The sequence below is a fragment of the Thunnus thynnus genome, chromosome 8, assembly GCF_963924715.1.
Source record: "Thunnus thynnus chromosome 8, fThuThy2.1, whole genome shotgun sequence".
In the NCBI taxonomy this organism is placed as follows: Eukaryota; Metazoa; Chordata; class Actinopteri; order Scombriformes; family Scombridae; genus Thunnus; species Thunnus thynnus.
Window position 1 is genome coordinate 9,120,306 of NC_089524.1, and position 22,008 is coordinate 9,142,313.

Here is a 22,008-nt window from a genome sequence, read left to right on the forward strand (position 1 = left end):
TAAAACAATTCTGATCCCTGTTTGATAGGAGCACAAGAAGTGGAAGGTTACTTGTACATTCATGAATGTCACTCAGTTTAAGGAGGATTAAACCATCACTGACACAAGTATTAGAGTGGAGACCTCTGCCGCTTTACTGCTCACCCGGGGTTACCTTAGCTTTCAACACACTGTGCAGGGTGCCACCAACTGTGTTTCAAAGTACCTGCTCGCTTTAAACTTCACTCAACCAGCTGTCGCTATAACCTTCTGCATTTAAGAAGCTGCTCTCCAGTTTCATGGCTCTTTATTAGGAAAAGTGTATGTGAAGCTGTGTTGGGGTTTTCTGTTTTGAGATTTCAGATCGTTGTTTAATGATCTTCTCTCTTTTCTTTTGTTTTTTTCCCAGGGTGACCGAGGACCAGCAGGTCCAACGGGTCCAGTCGGAGAGAAGGGGCCAAGGGTAAGTATAGTCACTCAAGATATACTGCAGAGCTCTGAATCTTTTCTGAGATTTGGAAAAACTCAGAGCCACAGTGTATATATTGAACAAAGTTTTCCAAGACATCAGCAAAGCTACAACAACCTACTAGAATTTGAATACAATGTTCAGTAAATTAATGTCTAAGGATGAATATAAGCACTGATCAATGTTGGCTGTAAGTTTTGGCTGACATTACTTAGCTTCAAGGTTTATTTCATGTCAATGAAAGCAGAATCACAAGAGGCCTAAAAGATTCCAGACTCCCCAGTGTTGCAACTTTTGTAGATACAAATCTGCAAAATTGTGTCAAATTGTTTCTCCCACAGTAGTGTTGACGATAGGGATGAAAACACCCCGATAGGGATGAAAACACTCCTTTTTCAGTGACTCATTCTGATAATTCAATCTGGTTTGAGTATCTAGTTAATTGACTTATTGTTCTACCTAAAACCCCTCGTGGTCAGTTTGTACCTGACAGTAAACAGCTTCAGTGGCATACAGTTTCATCTCATATTTGACAAAATATCAACTGCAGGCATTGTACTTCAGTTGGAATTTGAGAGTTTTGACAGCAAAAGTACATTTGTATAAGCTGTTAAAATGCCAGGTTTATGTGTTTGCAAAGGTACAAATTTGGGGGGTAAGACCTATTTTATAATATTGAAAAGGACCTACCTTTGTCAAGCCCAGTAAAAATTGAGAAAACTGACTGTGTTGGGCTCATTGACATTGCCATGGAGAAATTAGCATTAAAATTGATTCATTGTGTGCCGAAATCCAAGGAGTCTGTTGAAGTTGGATTTGATAAATATTTTTAAATTTGCGGGTTAATATCAGGCTAATTTTACAATGTTTGCCTGCTCACTACTGTGGAAAATGTTTTTAGCATGAAAATATTTTTAACAGTATTGATCCTTCAGAGAAAAAATCATGTTGCAGTCCAGTGCAGCAGTGTTTCAGCTGTCTCCTGTAATGCTGCATGAGTCCATAGAGAGAGAGACTGGCCTGCATCCCTCACTGTCCTGAGGCCTTGGATTAACTCCATGTCTGTGGCTTTGGGCCCCAGTCCTGACCTAGCTGGCTGGCAGACTGGCTAGCAGGCTGACTGATTGGCTGGCTGGAAGAGGGGATGACTAATTTGGTGGCTGGCTGGCTGAATAGTTAGATGATTGAATCACTGCATGTGTGTGTATGTGTCTCACTGTGAGAGAGAGCTTTGTGATTTATGTAAGGAGTTATGGTGATTTGTGTGAACCAGTTTGTGCTATAATGTAGCCACATTAGCGAGGAGTTGCAGTTCAATGTGTGGGCTTAGTGGTTCTTTCACCACAGATTACAATGATCATCTCATGAAGTTCTGTCTTTGTTTAAAGACAATTTGCAGGGATTAGCGTTTTCTGGCAAATCGCAGACACTTCTGACTCTCTGTTTTTGTGGTATTATTATGTAGAGAATTATTACATAGAAAATGGGTGGTGGATTATGCTGTGATAAGAACCACAGCACCCAGTTGTCTCTTTTTTGTCTAGAGGATCTGGAGGACATTCAGTCGTAATCCTTTGCTGTTATATAGTCTTGCACTGCTGCTACACTGTTGCCCCACACTAGTCATTTAACATCCTGAAGCAGTAATGCAGCACTAATGTAGCAGATGCCATTAAACAGTGGTAAGGGACATGTTTTCTTGTCTAACTTTCTTTACTGTTTGTTATTTATGTTTTTTCTATTAGGGGTATCCAGGGTTGCCAGGAAGTCCAGGGGACATCGGCATGCAAGGTGCATCTGTAAGTGTCACACCCTAATCACTACTATGTCATACCAAACAGTGATTCTTTGTATTGTATTCATATTTATGTATTGAAAGATAAACCTCTTTACTCCTTGCACACACTCCCTACATGCATATTGTTATTTCATTAACTTATTTTGCAGAAGGAAAGGAAGTTAATATCAGTTTCTTTTTTTGTTCCTACTGCATTTTGGATTGAGTCATACATGCATTAGCGCTTAATGGACTGAGAAGCTTAGATATGTTGACTCTCCTCTTCTCTACTCAGTGACTTGGCTGGATATTCTAAACGTTTAAATTACAAGATTAACTTGGACTCTTAAACTGAGTTAAAGGAATCTACTCTTGGTTTTTGTAAACACATAAAATTTAAGAGGGTGATTTGATGTATCAGTTTTCCTATTTCCTCCACCATTTAGTCTAGACCTGTGTAAACAATATGCCCTAACTGGCTGATTTTACAGTAGTTCTGCTGAAGCATTTGTTGTACATCCATCAGGTTCATATGACTAGTGTTGATGTGGGTCTTGTTTTTTCTCACAGGGTCCACAGGGGCAGAGGGGTAGTCCTGGCATCGCTGGGACAAAGGGCAGGAGGGTAAGAGCTATCTTTGCCTTTGGATCATTTGTTGTACTAGTCCCTTGCTTGTTATACATGTGAGCCTACTTCAACTCAAGTGTGACCATGAAAACATCACATTTTAGACCCATGGTTGTCTGTTTCACATCACAGCTCCATTCCCATAAACCAGTGGTTAAAGCAATTAAAGCGCACATGTTTGTCCTTCCACTTGGCCCAGGCTCCTTTATAGGTGCATTTACAACTGTTTCATAAGCCCAATGAATCTCATGTTGGACATCATGGTAATTTCAAATGGATATAGTGTGGTAATACTGGTGAGACACCGTGTGGCTGAGAGGAAAATGACACCTTCAGGTGAGGAGGCAAAGATACTGTAGTTATATAAGTTCACTGTACTGTACTCTGTTTTCATTCTCCACTGACAATCATCAAAGAATACTTTATGATTGTATTGTATTTAACCAAGAAATATAATTCCTGAATATTGGCCAAAACAAGTGGTTGCCAAGCAATGCATCTACTGTTATGAGTATTTGTTTTCAGGACATTAATATTTAGATTATCTTCTGAAAGAATAGTTTCATTGTCTGTAAACATGACTATTATAAAAGTTCCTCATTGGTACTATTTTTAATTTCTCCAGCAAGGAACATAGCTAAGTCAGCCAGATATTATCCATGACAGTCAAAGGTTTTGTACTGTTCTGGAAAGTATCAGTTTCTCCTCTTCAGTATTCAGGTTGTCATGTGAGGCTATAGAGCAACATAGCAAATATCTACCAGTTTCTCTTTTGCTTAGTCAGTAGGTTCAAACCGCTTTGGTCTGATTGCTTGCAAGCAGCAGTACATCCTGGGAGGTCCTCTTTGCTGTTTTTTTTTAATTCCTAGTTGTGCTTTTTATTTACTTTTAACCTTTCCTAAACTGAGGGTTTGCTCATGCTCCTCTCCTCTGCCAAAGTGCCATGACTAAAGCTCTCTGGTTGAATATGTGTCCGTTTCAGCTGATGCATAAAGACATGAGAGAAACATTAACAAGCGTTTGAGCACTGCCTACTACCACACTACTTCTCACACTTCACCACTTATCTGTAATTCACTTCCTTTTATCCTCAGTTCACTTGCCAAGCAAAACATATGGTAGCCCTTAACATGCCATGGCTTGTATTGTTTACCATAATCTATACATGTTACAGTTTGTGGTTACATTTCCTGTCTTGCTGTGGTACGATAGATCCTCCCTGTTCCTAATCCGCAGTGCATCTCCACTGTCAAGGCACACAATCCATCATGGACTAGTGAGGATTGTGAAAGCTTATCATTTGAACCAGAAACAGCAATTTTAAGATGAGAGGTTAACCTCATAAGAAGCAAAATGGATCTGCTACACTGTGCTATTCCTCAGGGTAATCTCTGAGTCTGACTTGAGTGAGTCACTTTTTATCTTTACTCCGCTTATCACTCATTCTTATCATTTACCCCTCTGAGCCATAAAAAACGAGTCATATCTTGGAGCTGAATTATGTGGTGTGCACCTGCCCCACTTGGCTCACGTCTGCACTAGTAAGCTGAGTGTGGTGCATGTTTATAGCCGTTCTTGTCATTGTCAGTGAATGGACTCCCCGTCACTGACAAGTGACAGGTAATGCATTCTCTGAATTATGAGTTGCTCCCCTCATATCTAACCTTTCTATCTCCGATTTCTCTCCCCAATTTTAATGATCACTCACAGTGAAGTGTTCCTAACCTGTTGCGTAATAATGTGTATTATCACCTGTATAGTTGAGTTGTTAGATTTGTTTCCTTTCTGCAGTTATTTGCACACATGGTTTATTGTTAAAATATCTCTGAAACTAGTCAGACTAACAAGGTAATAAATGTTGACAATAGTAATTAATTTATCAAACATATGACCAGAAGCTGTTGTTTTTCTTAATTTCTTGGATACTGAGACTTAAATAATTAGAAGGAATCAGTTCAGCACTGCCTAAGATCGACCAAAAGTTACAGTCACAATGGTCACCTCCAAATTTGGCAGAAATAACTGTCTCATTGACCTTTAATTTCAGATTTAAGAGATTAAGATTGGAGAGAGAGATGAACCACAGGAATGACCAAAGAGAGAGAAAAACAAATCTGTGTTTGTCTGCCTGCAAGGTTGAAGGGAGCAGAGTGACCTCAGAGGAATGGGAGTCTGACAGCCAGAGGCTCAGACAAAATAGGAGTGGGTAATCAAAGATAGAGATAAAAGAGGGGAGACAAGATGGAAACAACAGATAGGCTGATAGTAGAAGAGTCCTGAAAGAGTGGACAGGAGAGAAAAGGGCAGGGTCTTGAGTTGTATTTACAGTTTTTATCTCTCGCGCTACCTGTGTGGTGGTGCAACAATACTAGGAAACTCCTGGAATGTTTGTGGGGTGGTAGGCTGCTGCATCGAGGTGGACTGATTACTTTGTTGTTGGTATATTTACAGAGTTATTGATGTCAACTTTTGTATGATGCTTTGATGCTAAACTAAATGTACTCTACTCTACTACTCATTCTTTGTTGAGTGATGTTGAAGTGTGTTTTTGTCGCATAGGGGCCCCGAGGTCCAGATGGCCCACTGGGAGAACCAGGGCCTGAGGGCATCAAGGTAAACTTGCACACACCCTGTGGGAAAAAATTTAGACTGTCACAATCTACATGTGGAGATTGGATGAATATAGTAGTTTGCATAAAATTCTTTATTGTATAATAGTCAGTGTATTCGTGCTGGAATTATTTGCTTAACTTGTGAACACAGTTTATCTTTAAGCGTAAGAATGCTTTATTCTTTTTGATGAGGAAGCTTTCTAATGTCTTGCCAAAATGTGTCATTTTTTTTCTTTGCAGGGTGAAAGGGGTGACATTGGAAAAAAAGGAGAGCCGGGATTCATAGTAAGTTGTCTTAAGATGAATACGTCTTTTTTAATGTCTGAACACATTTTCTGCTACTAGCTTGTGAAGGAGAAATGTGGGAAAAGAGAAATAGTCAGTAGAAGGTACCTTTGACTGCGTTGTGTTGCTTTAAATGTTTCATGTTAAAACACACAGTATTTTGGATGAAAGCTTCAGGCTCTTGCCAAATGACAAGGCACATTTATATGTATCTTCATTTATCCAAAGCCAAGAATAATCATTGTCATAAAAAAGGCATCATCCTGCAGCATCTAGGATAACAAACACATGCCTTTTGAAGATGCACATTTACATCATGGAAAACACATTACCACATGTATTGCCAAACATTACTGCAGCACCCAGTATAACCTGCAGGTCTCTGTAAAAGCTTGGTGGGTCTTTAATCAGTTTTTATTTGCAGAGTGGGCCTTTGTTTTCTCGCCTCTGTGTCAGGTTATACCCAAATGCAATTACTCAGTAACGCTGCCAGCTTGTGGTGAGGAAACCTGAGCTAAATCTGCTTAGGAATAGCACAATGAAAGTTAACTTTGCGTTCAACTGCTTCAGCCTGCAATGCCTTGTGTTAGAAAGAAATTTGAAGTGCAGATTTAAAGTTTTCCAAAAAGTGTACAGGTTTATTCACAGAGCCATTTTAAGCGTGGCTATGTCGTATGCATGCATGTGTATGCTTGTGTGTTTGTGTTTGGTGCCTCCTCAAGTTCTGTTCATTTAGGTTGAGTGTAGTTGATGGCAATTGATATTTGTAATTGACATGCATCCTCACTGATGTTCTCTATTTCATAATGGCTTATTTCTACATGTCACAGACAATGTTGTTCAATTATTCAAATAAATCAGATGAGAAAACTAACCCAGAAGGACTTCATAGCATTATTATCATTGTATATTATACTAAACCTTACTGCACAATGGCTGTTTATTTTGGGGCCAAATTCAGTGATGTTAAATGATGTTAAAGTAAAACTATGGTTATAGTACATTCTGATTTTTTGCACACGTGATGTGTTGGTCATAAACACAACTATTTAGAACACATCATTGTTATAAGTAAAGCAATTAACTGCAAAATGTTCTCCATAAAAAAAGTTGATGTCAGAGCTATAATATTTATAGACATTTCAAATGTTTTTGTTGTGCTGAATCATTCAAAGCCTCCTGGCCAGATGAACAACACACTCATTTACGCCTCTAGTCAAACCAGCTGTGTTGTGTATTCATCTGAGAGAAATTCTCAACAACTGGTTAAAAGGTCCAACAAGGAAACCAATTATAAATTATCCCTCTTTACAGACTGCAGGCTGCAAATGTGTAGCAATGCATATAAACCTATCATTGTAAAAACCCAGCACGCATAAAATCACATCAGTTTGTTATCATTATTTGTTTCAAAGTAAATTGAAATCAGTTGGGTTGATCGAAACTACATTTTAATCATTCAAATATTGATTTCTCTCTTTCAAGGGCAAGGCTGGAAACCCAGGAGAGAGAGGCGCTTCTGGGAAGCCTGTGAGTGATGTTTGTAACTTGTAATTATTTTTCTGCTGCATTTTCCATTTTAGAGCTTCAATTATCCTCTCGACTTCACTTTAGACAACGTAGACCTGTTAAACATTCCACATCCTGTTTTCACCTGTAATATATATAATTAGTACTTGAAGGGTTGGAGGCAATGAAGTCACTGAAGAGGAAGTTTCATTGTTACAACACTGAAAGGTGTTTACAGGTTCATAGTCAAAACACACATGTAATCCCACTTAGTCATGTGGTGTGTGTGTTTGCAAGGTTTTCTGCTTAGCATAAAGTATTAACATCAGTTTGTTGTGACTTGAAAGTTTTAATGAAGACCGCATACCAGCATAACTGAAACTTGGTTGCATTTTCTGCTTCTTTATTGGAGAAATAATGAGTGACTCAATTGCATTCTAGCTATTTATGGTTTTAGTTTTATTGGTTTAGAGGAGCCAGTAATTTGGAACAGTTTCATATAAACTGCCTTTGTATCTTATGTTCAGTTGTCAACAATGTGCATCATATTTTGCTCTTTGAAATACCTTTAGATTAAGGACCGACCAATAGTTATTTTTTAAGGCCAATGCCTATAACAATATTTGATAATGAAAACATTAAAAAATGATATATATCGGGCAATAATTAACATGTAACATAAACATTGTTGTAAGAATCTCTTAAATTTGGTTACTTAAGACTTGTTACCTGATCAGTACAGTCAATGCAGATACTAATCTGTGACAAACTAATATTGTCCAATTTATCAGTCAGTGAAGTAATTCGGTCTTTTCAGCAGCAAAGAATACTATATACGGTAGGACATACATTCAAAGAAAACCACTAACATTGTCAGTGTGTCTTGTTAGTGACACACAATACATAGACATTTGGCAGTTTAACTTTGCCAACACTTTTTGGTTTTGCCACCAAGAAAATTACAGATGGCAGTTTTGATGTGGTTTTCAACTGCGAAAGGATAAAATATCTGATGTTCCACAGATGGTAGAAACATGCAAACAAAAACAGATTGTAAAGCAGATCCATGTGGGCTGTCTAATAGTCAAGAGATGTACATATATCCACAGTATGATTCTTATAGTGCAGTTTGCTCATCTATTTATGGCCGGATTTAGAAAGGATGATCCCCCCCCGTCAGAGAAAAAGCTCTATCACCTGCATGCTTAAGCTGTGTTGGACTCGTTCTCAGTTGTTTGGCTTGTCTTATTTTCCAATGACAAATTGCTTTGCACTTTCTTTGATCATGTATTGGCTCAACATTTGACAATTCAGCATTGTTTGTAATTACTCTTAACAAACACACAAATTCACACATGGACACCTGCAAGCCTCTGCTCTCAGATACGCACTTACATTCATGCACACCAATGGATATAAAAACACAATCACATTCACAGGACTAGTTGTGACTTGTCCCTCCTAAGCATCTGCTAAGACCTTTTGTATGGGATGAGGTTGCAGCATGATTCATGCAAAGGTCATTGTGTGCTTTGACCTGCACTTCAGTGCAAAGTTAATGTTCACAGTAACTGTAGCTTTGATCCATTGCCTCCTGTAGAATCAAGATTGAGATGTTCAGCAGTCTATTTAAATGAAGAGCATCTACAGTTACTCCTCAGCAGTTTCCCACTATTTTCAACCTCACTGCTTAAAAAACCTACAGCATATGCTGTGAATACTGCATCTTTGGCAGCTGAAGGGGCCCAGCATTTCTGTTGTCCACCTCTGGAGTGATAGCGCCATCTTGTGTCTGGAAAAACTCATTCCTCACAATTTATCATTATTTTTTTTTATCATTAAAAAACAGCCTGCTTTTGTTTTCATAGATGTAGGATTATAAACAAAAGTGGAATTATTTCAGCAGTCTTGTTGTCACACAGTAATGTTTTACACTGTAATTTCTGTAAATGTCCTTGTTTCTATTAAATCTTCGTCTTTCACTTTTAAAAGTTACTATCACCAACCTTTTACATTATATATTGGCTGTGAGAACATTTCAGTTTTTTTTCTTCTTCTCTTATTTTTCCCTTTTGTTCACTTGATTCATCTTCACTCCTTTAAAACCTTGTTTATAGAGATTGACACATTCAAGACTTTATTTTAAACTATATTTTTTTCTTTTGATTTGTATCTACTCAGTGACTGTAAGCCAAAGTTCTTAAATTGTTGTTTATCATTATAGATGAGGCTGTGGGTTTGCACAGTTGACATGTAGACTGATATCCTCTGCAGCTGATGGTTGATGCTACTGAAATCCATTGCTACTTCATCCAATTTTGGCAGTTATTTCAGAGCTATTTCTCATATACACAAAAGTAATGCCCTATTCATGTCAAACACTGCTTCACATTAGAACGCCTTGTCTAAACTTGGCAGCACAATGTCTGGACTACAACAAAAAGATCTGATGCTGCAGAAAAAAACAGTTGTGGTGGTATTGCATCAAAGAGCATCTGTGTCGTGTCTGTCGGCATTAAGCAACACTGAAATATTAGACTTACGCACCATGTTTGTGGATACCATGGAAATGATGATAATGATGAGAAGAGGACTTTGAATAAAGCCAAATTTCCTCAAGCCTGTTTCTGTAATTACACAAATGAATGATCGAAGCTACATTGAGCTCATGACTCTGTGTTTTTCCAGGGTAAGCCAGGTATTCCCGGCAGCACCGGGGAGAGGGGACCCCAAGGTGAACCAGTAAGTATGCTGTCTCATGTTGTCCTATTGAAACGATTGTTTCCGGGAAACTAAAAACAAGCCGCACATTGTGAAACTGGTCTGTCTCAAATCTGTATGAAATGTAAGTGATGATGTGGACAGAATCGGTATTGTTTACAAAATTAGTTTCACAAGGAAGATGCTGTCAGGGTTCAAGTAATTGAATAAACAGTCCAGAAGCTCTGATGTTCATTACCAGAAATTGACCTGCTTGAGAGGGAAAAGGAGTTGTTTTACATTTGTCATTGTTTTTAGCTTTCTTCCTCTACGTTCCTCACACCTTAAAGCTCCATACCTTGTGCCTCTTTTCTTGGATTAGTCCTCAAGTTCCTAATTTTCCTGGAAATCTGCCAACCCCTCTGGGACATGAAGAATGTCAAACAATCAGATACAAATATTTGTTATGGAGGGAGGTTTCAATAACGCAAGAGGCAAAGTTTATGTTATGGGTCTCATCTTGCTTTTGGCTGGTCTTCAGTTTTACTCCAGGCTCTCTCAGCTTCAGTTAAACCTTTAACTGTATCTGTTAGTTTTGGCATTATTGATTGTGTATTATGTCTATTCTGGTGTTTTATACCTGGTTTACTTAGTAAGTCCTATAATGAGATAGTTCTGCTTAAGGCATCTTATGATTATGTTATCTTGTGTCATTTTCTTGCAGGGACCCAAAGGACCTCCTGGAGAGGCAGGACCTGATGGAGAGCAAGGATCTGAAGTACTTCTCATTCATTATTTTTAACCATTAATCAATTAATTATTTTGTGTTTGTGACATTCATATTTATTCAGTACAAATGACACATTCCTTTATTTCTCTGACTCATCTTTTAGGGTGGGCCTGGTGCAGAGGGCGAACTGGGTGCCATCGGAGAGCCGGGGTTAAAGGTCAGTAAATCTTCACCATGTTTTTTTGGCACCTCCCCTCCTGCCCCTGCACCTTAGAAAACATTTGTCATGTGGAGAATCAGTCCCTACCAGCCTCCAGCAATGTGGAAAGCTGTGAACTTGTGAACTTAGTCTTGGCTTCAGGTTCAAGTACCAGTGGTTAGTGCAAGGACTGTATACACACATCTAAGTGTTTTGTGACCTCCAGACAGCCTTGTGTTGTGTTTTGTGCCCCCGCAGGGTGATGCTGGGCCTCCAGGAGCTGAAGGGGAGCAGGGACAGGAGGGAATCAGAGTGAGTGACTCCAAACTCCTACTAATCCTTTCCTTCCCTGTGTTTGGGTAAATCTAACCCGGTCATATATTTATTCCCCCTATTTTGATGAGAATGTCTAATCCCTTGGTCTGAAGAAAGCAGAACAATGAAATTATTTGTGTCTGATGAGCTATATTAGTAGCTTGAAAGTCTTTTCTTTCTTTTTTGTGGATGGGACAGAAGGTTGCTTAAAAATCAGACCCACAGTGCATTTTGTACTTGCTTCATTGTAATGGATGAAGGGAGTTTAAAGAATTAGATGGTGTCTTGAGAAACTGTCCATTCTGTCCATGGGAATTCTCTGAACTTGTTGGATTGAAGAAATCTGAGATTGTATGTGATATTTGTCAAACAGTCTGTCTGTTTGTACAATCTCCTCAATACAGATGTTCCAAGGACATGGTCTTCTTTGTTTATTGGTCATTGAAATTGTGATTACAGTGGGGATTTTTACAGTTCATCTTGTATATATAATTTAGCAAAGGAAATTAAATCACTAATCACTAAATGACTAGAGGGTTTTCATGCCTGGCAAGTGTGTGTGCATGAATGAGTATGAGTTTGTTGAGCATGTGAGCGTGCAAAATAATGATTTGCAAGTACTTTCTTTCCACCTCTTGATGATGACTAATTTCAAAAACAAGGCACGAACAGTAAAGAGATTGATGAAAAACTACAAGCTGCTTCTCAGCCCAGCTTTTGGAGGTTAAGTACATAATAGCTGACATTTGGCAGAACATTGGGAGTAGTTGTGTTAGACTGGAATTATGTTTTCTACAGCCTCAACCTGGCATGGCAGGGCATTTTCCTCATAGACAGATTGAGTGGACTGGACAACATATTGCAGAAGCAGTTACTGTAGATAATTACTGAACATATTTCTGTAATAACTTGAAATAATTAGTAATATAAGATGGTGTGAATTTTTATGCCTCCGCGCCAGCGACAGCCGTAGCCAGAGGCATTATGTTTTTGGGTTGTCCATCCGTCCATCTGTCCATCCCATTCTCGTGAATACAATATCTCAGGAACACCTTGAGGGAATTTCTTCGAATTTGGCCACATCATTTGATTTTGGTGGTCAAAGGTCAAGGTCACTGTGACCTCACATACGTCCCATTCTTGTGAATGTGATATCTCAGGAACGTCTGGAGGGAATTTCATTACATCTGGCACAAACATCCATTTGGACTCAAGGATGAACATGTTTGGCCATAACTGAAGAATTCATATGCTAATTATGACAAATTTTCACACAAATGTCTAATAGGATAAAATGATGAAGTGATGACATTTTATATCCAAATAATCTCTAAGTGAAGGCGGCATGTTTCTCACTGAAAATTATTCAGTGGAATTATACATGTCAACGTAGTGATAACTTCTATTTTGCTAGAAAATACACTTTATAACTTTTATTAAATTCGTTCAAAGTCTTCACTACAAATATGATATGAGTCTGGACAGATATGGATGTAAACTGCAGTTTGACTGGTGGGTGAAGGCATACAAACATGGGATGCTATTTCTAGTTTTTATGATTAACAATTTTATTGGCATTTTGAAAGAACAAACTTTACAAGCATACATGCGACAACTATCTGTTGATGACAACCAGCAGTATTAATGTCAGTGCTTGTACATGGAAAGTATAAAAGCTGACAGTCCTTGGAACGGGCAAACCAATGAAAGAGAGAAAAATAGATAAATAACACAAATGAATAAAGACACACAAGACAAAACCAAACAATAGCATACTTCACGCTCAGCGATGTCAAATACAGTGATAATAATGATGAGATATAATGCAGGCCAATCCCCTGCCACAGAAATAAAAGTGAGGGAGAGCATTGGGAGACTTTGACTCCTTGAGCCCCTCCCAATCCCACACCCTAGTCCTGATTTACAGGGGGGGCAGAGGGGGCCTTCCATTCTGAAATAATGCACATACGCCCCAGCATCAGTGCGGTCTGCACCCATTCTGCATCAAGATGGGAGGTCCTTGAGGAGCGACGGGCTCCCCCAAGATATACAGCCTCTGGGAAAAAGACACATCGTTGGCACATCGTGTCCTATGATTTGTGTAACATTTTTGTGAATCTCAGATGTCTTGTATTTTGGGGCAGCTCTGAAACATATGAGTCAATGTCACACATGTTTTAGATAGTTTTGTATGGTTCTTGGCCTTTTAACTCTTTTATCTCATCTTTTTATTAAGTAACTTACTTCATGTTTTCTTTCCCTGAATTTTAACTTCTTTCTTCTTGAAAAAAAAGAAAAAATGTTGTATTATTTTCTTTCATACAACTTAAAGAGTAACTTATTACACTCTGAAACACTCTTGTTTTTGGTGACCTCCAGTGGTTTATCTTGTCACCTTGATGTAATGATGTACAGGTGTACTCCAGGACACCATGACATCATTGTCGGGTGTGTTTATAAACTTAATAAAAGTGCATGAGATTTAAATTCATTAAAGGTACCTTTTGTAATATCTAGCTATGCAGATAGTTTTGCTTTTACTGGCCCAGGAATTAAGATGCTAGTATCAACAGCAACAGTTATTTCCAGAAACAGTTTCCCATAAAGGACTATTTCATTTTGAAGAAAATGATTCAAGTAAAAGTAACCAGAAAAATATGTCTGGAAAAACATGTTGCTATTAAACTTCTTAAATGCAATGTTTCAATGCTGTGAGCACATCAAACTAAATCCCATTTTGGGACAACATCAGAGTTGTGATGTTTTGTCACTTTGGACAGCAGCAAAAAGGTTTTGTTGTAAATGGTGTTGTATTTGTAGGGTCCTCCTGGTCCCCCTGGTGAAGACGGTCCTCAAGGGAAAGACGGAGCCAAGGTAAAGAAAGCAATGACTTGTTTTTGTTGACTTACACTCACTAATTTCTAACAAAATCAACCAAAATGAGTTATGGATTTGTTGTGATTTTCTTGTGGGATTCCCTATATAACAACAATAATAATGCGCTTTCAATAGACACTGCTTGCTTTAGTTTATCAATAAGAATAGTTCAGGATTTTAAAAAAGTTAACACAATTCTTATACTACTATTATTACCACTATACAGAGTACATCATCCGCTCAATTTCAAACACTGACAGGGATAAAGTCTAATAAAGGCAATGAAATTAAACCTGCAGTGTGGAACTTTTACATATAAATGAATGTTCGTTACATACAAGCCCTTGCCAAACGAGTTCACACAATGCTGATTAAGCCTGTCACCACCGGATAAATCTCTCTGTATTTCACAGTATATGGACTTTTTAAATCTCATGTTGGGGCCAAAATTCCTGTGCTGGTCGTTTGGCCATTAATCGTGTAGACTTTCCAAATGTTGACCGAATGGATTAAATTTTAATAATGAGTAATTTCGCAGGGGTTGTGTGACACTCAAAACAATTTATCTACTGTTTTACAGCCGTAACAGTAGGTTACGGCCAATATGTACTGGCCATCAGGCATACGAGGACACATCCCGGTGGGCCATCAAAAAATACATTTTTTACAATACGTTTTTGGGCCTTTTTACCGGCCCTCTCTGTGTGCCTGCCATTCAAGGTGCGCATGAGAGCGTGTTGCATGGCTGTGTCAGACCGTATTCACACCAAATCAGGTGTTGCGGCGCACCGCTGTAGGGTTGAGTGGAGGTGTGGACGTATTTGTGCTCTAGAACATAACCACTGTGAAACTATCAGAAAATAACATTTTATTGATCTGATTCACTGACTGTCTATCATTCACTCTCTATCTCACTCGACCACAGCTGTTCTCTCTCTCTTATTCTCTCTTTTTTTAAAATGAGTTGGGAAGCCGACAGAAGAGACTAACTTGACTTTTAACGTTATCAAACGAAGAGAAATGCCCTCCACTCATCCTAGTAACGACTTTGTACTCAGGCAATCACAGTCGAGCACCACCCTTTACTCTCACTGCCAGAAGGGGGAGACAGAAGTCCTGCTCTCCAGTTTTAAAGCCATTCCACAAAACCCTTTTGTCAGTTTCTGAATACCACAGGTTGTCTGACCTATTGACCTCTCTCTGTTGGTAATATGAAACTTACTATATTATAACTGAAATGTCTTTCACTCTGTTTTTCCTGGTGGTCTGCTTCTCTGCCTCTTTCTCTCTATCAGGGTGATCCTGGTGAGCATGGGCCAATGGGAGAGCCAGGGGACAAAGGGATAGAAGGAGACCCTGGGCCCCCAGGACCACCCGGAGAGCCTGGGAAACAGGGTTTTCGTGTAAGTTTATTTAATGTTTTCAAAATGTAACGGCCAGATACAGCAATTTTAATAAGTTAGCTTCATTTTAATGTTGAACAATTTACAAAAATTGTTATTAACAAAAATATTTACCTACTTATTGACTCCTGCATATAGTTAAACTAAAAACTAGAGCTAAATAAAAGGTCAGATAAATTCACTTTTTTGCAAGACTTGTTCATCTGGTTTTTCATTGTGGTTCTTTTTGTGAGAGACTGATGGATCATGAGTGTACTTTTCTCTGAGACTTTCTGTAGGGAAATTAATCACATCTTTATAACTTTAAATACTTGCAACTGACAGAGCAGATTACAACAATTCTCTTAACCAGATAATACCCATGTACCCCAGTAGAGGTCAGCCTTCTCTTTAACAAAAGCTTTTACTACTGTGTAATATGTCATAGATTGTGGATATGTACTACTGTCTGGTAGATGTCAGTCAAAATCTCCTCTAAGTGCTTGTTTGTTTTGAGATCTAGCCATAGATATTTAGGAGCAGGAAGGTCATTAGTGACAGGAATTAAGGGTGCTTCAGTGCATAACATACTGGAACAAGCTCGTTGTGAAAGCTGTATTTCCCAATTTACAAAAAATCTAAGCTGACAAATCTGTTTCGAATGACTGACTCATTAATATTGTTTAAAAAAGTTGTCATATCAGTATCAAGATCCTCGTGTTGGTGTTTACAAGTCAGCAGATGGACACTAGTGCTCTGAACAACAGGCAACAAAGTGAGACAGGACCAAAAATATGTCTCCTATTAATATGACGTCAGTTAAAGCCAAACAGCTGAGGCAACTCATTGAATGGTGTTTACAGTTTCACTTATCAATGTCCTTGATTATGAAATTAATTTTTAATGTGTGTGGTCATGATCTGATGACTCCTCTGTTACAGGGGCCAGAAGGAAAACTGGGGCCTCCAGGGAACAGAGGACGACATGGAAAGAAAGTAAGGACTGTGTTCTCCAGAATTTTCTCAGTAAAGTATGTTTTCCCTCAAATAGCAGGAAGGAGGAGAGGGACACAGTCCAAGGTACTTTTGCATTCAAGTGGTTCCAGAGGACTACTGAGCCATCTTGTTTCATCTGCCTGAAGTGATCATTTGGGTCAAATGTAATATTGGTGACTCAAGTTCAGAGGAGGAAAACAAGTAACTGAAACCAGTATTGAGGACAGATAGACCAGCAGCCTTTAGAGTTGTTATAGATTTGTTTTGTTTCTAAAAAGCCAGTTAGTCAATGTAAACGGATACCTGCTGTCATCAATTGTTTAACGGTGACTTTACATTTAAAGAACGGTCTCCATACTGACATTTTGTTTCTTCCCAGGGAGAGAAAGGTCCTCCAGGTCTTGCTGGTGAGGTTGGCACACGAGGAGACAATGGCCAGCCAGGCGAGGCAGGGCTGAAAGGTGCCAGAGGAACTCGAGGCCCACCAGTTAGTTCCCAGTTTTCCCATCTTTCCTCCCACTTAGTTCTGTCCCAGAATCAGACTATACCTTTTTTAATTATATTTAGTGCTTACCGTGTGAATAAATAGTGGCAATAGTGCACATGTGACTGAGGGATTAAATTAATTAGACTGAGGGAGTGACTTTGTACACAGCCAAGCATAATTTGCTATTCCTATGTAGTTCAAACTATATAGTAGACATGCATCATGTGTTTATTATATTATCTTATGGTTTATGTGTACAAGCAACTATGTAGTAACTAGTTACTAATAACTTTAGACAGTTGCACCTATTTAGTGGAGTAAAAATAGCATTAAATAATATTTCTCAAGAGTGTTTGTCAGTACTTTCATATACTTAATGAGTTATGCCATTTAAATTACCTGATTAAACAATTATCTAAGTTTTTTTTTGTAAATTTCACGTTTCCAGTTGTATACTATGACAAAAAAAACATCAGATTTTTTTTTCTTGTGTGCTGAAACTACTAGCACAAAGCATCAAATTACCCTCTCTGTTTTTGAGAAAGTTGGCAGGAAGGCATCCATTCTTTTCTTCTTTACAGAGACAGGCAGCTCCTTTCTCAGCAGAATCGTTAAGACCATGTTGTGATAGCTGTGGAGAGAAGATTTACATCCCTGTCATAAAGCAGCTCTAGACACAGGATTTAGTCCTCACGTGTGTCTGTTTGATTCCAAGGTTATATTTAGCTGAAACAGAGTAGAAAAGCAAAACAAATAATGCTAGGACTGATTCATAGTCTTATTTTGTGTGTGTTTTCTGCATTGCTTTAAGGGTCGGCCTGGAGTCATGGGGATAGAAGGGCAACCAGGATTGTTGGGATACACAGTGAGTTAATTCTACTTGTGGTTTTATAAGAACTGTTTGTACAAAAACATCTGATATACAAAAGCAGCAAACACACATTTACCCACACAAAATTATGGATGTTTCTGATCAGAAAATATCATCTTATTAGATTGGTGAGTAAACTCTGATTGGTCTGTTTTGGCTCACGTCTGCATTCCTCAGGGGCTTATCTTACAAAGCAGGATTGATTTTCTAGATAACTTAGTCAGTCCTGGATTCCCGTAAATTAAGAACATGGGCTGAAGTAAAAAAAGAGCTGTTCTTGGTTTATCTTCATAAGTGCCTCAGGCAGAGATAGCTCAACTCAACGTAGCTGTTGAAATTAATTCCGGTCTAGTTAACTCACCTCCCCCTGATAGCCTTGTGCTGAAGAATCCTGAGTTTGAGTCTGGTGGAGGACATTATGCATCATCCTTGCCTTTCTCACATTTCCCATAACTTTCACTTTTAATTATCCAATGAATGCAAAATTCCAGGGAAAAAAAAGATTGCAAATACTGCACAAATAACTTTGCACAGCAGAGAGAAGAAGTGGAATTGAACATGGTGAAGTCTACAAGCTAATTTTTCCAGGCAACTCCACTGCCACCAGTGGTAGTGCCAACATCACTGAGTTTAGGTTGCATAACTTGAACAGAGCACCTCAGTTCAATTTTGTCCCTTTTTTGAGCATATTTGTGTGTGTGCGTGTGTATATAGGCTCTGAGACTCATTCGCTCTTTACTCAGGTTGTTGAGTGATTTCTGAGTCTGTGCCAAAACCCATATCCTTAAGTGACAGAATGTAGGAGCTTCTCCACAAGGAATTGTGTTGATATTAAACACTTTTATTAATATGCTGACAGGCTTCACAGTGGAACTCATGATTCTCAGAAAAACATGCTGTAGCTGCCAGTTGAAGTATGAAAGCTTGGTTAGCTTAATCAACTTTCTGTGTTCAGGGTCACCCTGGCAAGTCTGGACCTATTGGACCACCCGGGCCTAAAGGTGAAAAGGTAACATGATACCTGAACTATTGTTTGAAATTGAATAATTTCAGTATATGAATTTTGTAGGTTTATACAAAATGTTTTGACATGCACTGTCTGGTTATAATATCCTGTGTTTGCATGTGTGATTGTTTGCGTGTTTGCTCCATTCCAGGGTTATCCAGGCGAGGACAATAAGACTCCAGGACCCGCAGGGCCCTTAGGTGAACCAGTAGGTCTTGCTTTCCTTTAAACTCTCTCTCACTTTCTGATCCCTTGCACTTCTTGCTCTGTTTACTCCAAGCTATTTAAATACTGTATTGACACAGGAAATGAAAGTTAATCCTGATCAACTCCTAATCTTAGCCCCAAGTACCCTTGCTTCTTGTGTGACCAGATTGACAATAATGTATCAGTGTTTCTGTTCCTAAACCTGTCGTGTATGTGGACCCCCACTATCATCCTGTGTGGCTCTGATCTTTTTTGTTCATTGTAGGCTGATTATGTACAGGAAAAAATGTCTAACAAGGATTTTTACATTTCAGGGTAGCGTTGTTTTTATTCTTACATTGACCCATAATAAAAATAGAGGTCCCACCGCAACACTGTGACAAACATGTTATTAAATTTGAAACAGGATTCATAATAGTGAATCTATACAAAATATTGTTTGCCTTTCACAAAGGCAAGAGGGCCAGTGAGGGGCATTATTCACCCTCAGTAACCACAATGATTCTGCTTATTCCACAGCAAGAAAACAAAGTCATTCTTAGACTAATATTAAAAGAGGATCAGGAGATATCAAAGAGCCTTAGCAGCTTGGGGAAGCTCAGTTATACAGTACCATGACTCTTATAAGATTTGAAACATATTTCCCAGCAGTGAATGTGACTACTAAGGCAGACCTACAGAGCATGAACAATGAGGGTTACTGGACTTCTACACGGGTATAGATAGCGACCAACACTGTGAGTTGTATTGGATTATCAAGTTGGCACAGTATTGCAGTACATAGCATGAGCAATACAATGGCAACCTCTGTCTTGTTGCAGCCCCAACCAAGATTGCCTGAAAGTACGGTTCAAGGTAAAATTACGTCTTTCCATTTGACTCCAGTAAAGATCCAGACTCATAGGTCACATCGATTCGAAGATGTGTCTTGTGTGTTAGCCTGAGACGTGGCTCTGTCTTTCAGTAGCTGCCTAGAAGCTTGGTGGGTATAAATGACGGCATGCATATACAGTATGTGTGTTCATCTGTGTCTATACAGGGGCCTCCAGGTGAACGAGGGGAGCGTGGAGAGCCAGGGGATGAAGGATATCAGGTAGACAAAACGATTAAATCAATCTCAGACAAATCACACCACCACCAATCAGCGTACTTCTCTACTGTGTTGTTGTTTATTCTTTTTTTGGTGTTCCATTGAAACACTGCTCTGCTCAAATAAGGGCAGACCACACATGTTGAGGATTACCAAACTCCCAGGAATACAGCTGGGGTAAATCAGGCACAGGATTCTTTACTCTCTAAACTTGTTGGTATATGGGTTACTTCATTTTGACCAGTTGGTGGTGATTTCAGAGGCTCTGAATGTATCTATGTATGTGGTCTTTAGCTACAATGTTTTGAAGAAGTAGATAATGTATTTTTTACTGCTTTGGTTTACCAGATCATAACAATACACTGTTTAATTACATAGCATCATAAAAAGATTAAAAAACAGTAAAATTACCAAAAACCCATGCAGTAGGTCTCCAAGCATCCTTTTTTTAAATTTGAAAAATCTTGCTCAATCCCTCCAATTTAAAGTGACTCTAGAAGTATCCTTTCTGTGTGCCGGATGACAGTTGAATGCATTGTGCCTAGGACACACACAATTCAATTTCAATTCAGTTTATTTATATAGTGCCAAATCATAACAAAAGTTACGTCAGGGCACAAAACTGTTGAAAATCTATAACTGTTATAAAGGCAGTCATTTCCAGCTCCAACCTGTGTTCAAAGTCATCAAACATAATTTCTCGGCTTGCAGCTGTGTTATCTTTCCCCAGACTTAAGTACGCTAATAGGTCACTCTTGGCTTTCATTACAATTCATTCGAGTGTAGAATTTATACAGTAGATCCTGTTTAGCAAGAGCCACCTGTGTCCTGTCTTAATGGTATACATACATAGTTTTAGAAACTGTTGTTGAGTATGAGCAGTTTACTCTTTTATGCAGTAATGGTACTCATGAGAATACATATAACATGGCTTTAGGCACAATGTTTCTCATTAAGCAAAGGATGGTAGAATGACATGTATACGTTAGGACTCGTAGACATCTCGATCTGATAAATATTAAGAATCAGACACAGAAACATAATCATATGTTAAAATTGTGTTTCAGGGCCACGTTGGTACCACTGGATCTCGCGGGGCTGTAGGATCACCAGGCCTACCGGTGAGTCAATAAATGTCTGCAGTACTATAGCTACATACAGTATGTAGTAATGGTCCTGTCAGTTTTTACATATTTTGCTACGAGCATTTAAAGCATGTGGCAAATCACGTTAATAGTGAAGTAAAAAGATTAGAAGTGTTGAAAAGAAAAAGTAACACACTGCTGTGCTGTTATTAGAGCCTCACCAGTAGTATGGTTGTGGGGCTAAATATGTGAAATATGTAAATGTGTTTAGCTTAAGAGTGACACAAGAGTAGAATGTAGAGTCATTTAAATCAGGATGGTTTATTCCCTTGAGAGTGTGACTGTGCTCCAAATTGGATTCTGCCTATTAAATTATGAGCTATCTTATGTGCTAAGTTGATATTTTGCCCTGAGGTTGGCGCAAGGGGAAACCTCATGAAGGGTTCAAAATTGACATTGAGGCAAAGCCGCAGTGTAGATGAGGGATAATCCTATTCATCCCACCATATAGTTTGACAAGTTTGTCATCCCCAATAATGTTGTTTTCCTGAAAATTTAATCATTTCAAAGATAATATTTCCACGGTTTATCAGGTAATATGCATCACATAACATCTTAGTGTTTTTCTTTTTTCTTGCTTTGTTCAGGGATCACCAGGCCTGCCTGGAGAACCAGGTCCGAAAGGAGAGATGGGCGCTCCGGTGAGTCCGTGCAAATCCCCCTAGCTCACAAATCAAATTGTACATTAAGTCATGAAACTTGGTCTCCTCCCTGCAAATAAAACGATTTCAGCATCAACATGTTTC

At 38.7% G+C, this 22,008-nt stretch overlaps 1 protein-coding gene across 1 annotated transcript in view; it reads left to right on the forward strand.

Moving 5' to 3' along the window:
• LOC137187469 (collagen alpha-1(XXIV) chain) overlaps nt 1-22,008 on the forward strand; it is a 99,411-nt gene that overhangs the window by 63,065 nt on the left and 14,338 nt on the right. Inside the window, exons 26-45 of the mRNA XM_067596367.1 lie at nt 389-442; nt 2,194-2,247; nt 2,796-2,849; nt 5,412-5,465; nt 5,705-5,749; nt 7,235-7,279; nt 9,947-10,000; nt 10,683-10,736; nt 10,852-10,905; nt 11,146-11,199; nt 14,023-14,076; nt 15,375-15,482; nt 16,403-16,456; nt 16,836-16,943; nt 17,755-17,808; nt 18,770-18,823; nt 18,972-19,028; nt 20,067-20,120; nt 21,185-21,238; nt 21,850-21,903. Coding sequence (XP_067452468.1) covers nt 389-442; nt 2,194-2,247; nt 2,796-2,849; nt 5,412-5,465; nt 5,705-5,749; nt 7,235-7,279; nt 9,947-10,000; nt 10,683-10,736; nt 10,852-10,905; nt 11,146-11,199; nt 14,023-14,076; nt 15,375-15,482; nt 16,403-16,456; nt 16,836-16,943; nt 17,755-17,808; nt 18,770-18,823; nt 18,972-19,028; nt 20,067-20,120; nt 21,185-21,238; nt 21,850-21,903 — 1,173 coding nt within the window. The remainder of the gene's footprint in view (nt 1-388; nt 443-2,193; nt 2,248-2,795; nt 2,850-5,411; nt 5,466-5,704; nt 5,750-7,234; nt 7,280-9,946; nt 10,001-10,682; nt 10,737-10,851; nt 10,906-11,145; nt 11,200-14,022; nt 14,077-15,374; nt 15,483-16,402; nt 16,457-16,835; nt 16,944-17,754; nt 17,809-18,769; nt 18,824-18,971; nt 19,029-20,066; nt 20,121-21,184; nt 21,239-21,849; nt 21,904-22,008) is intronic.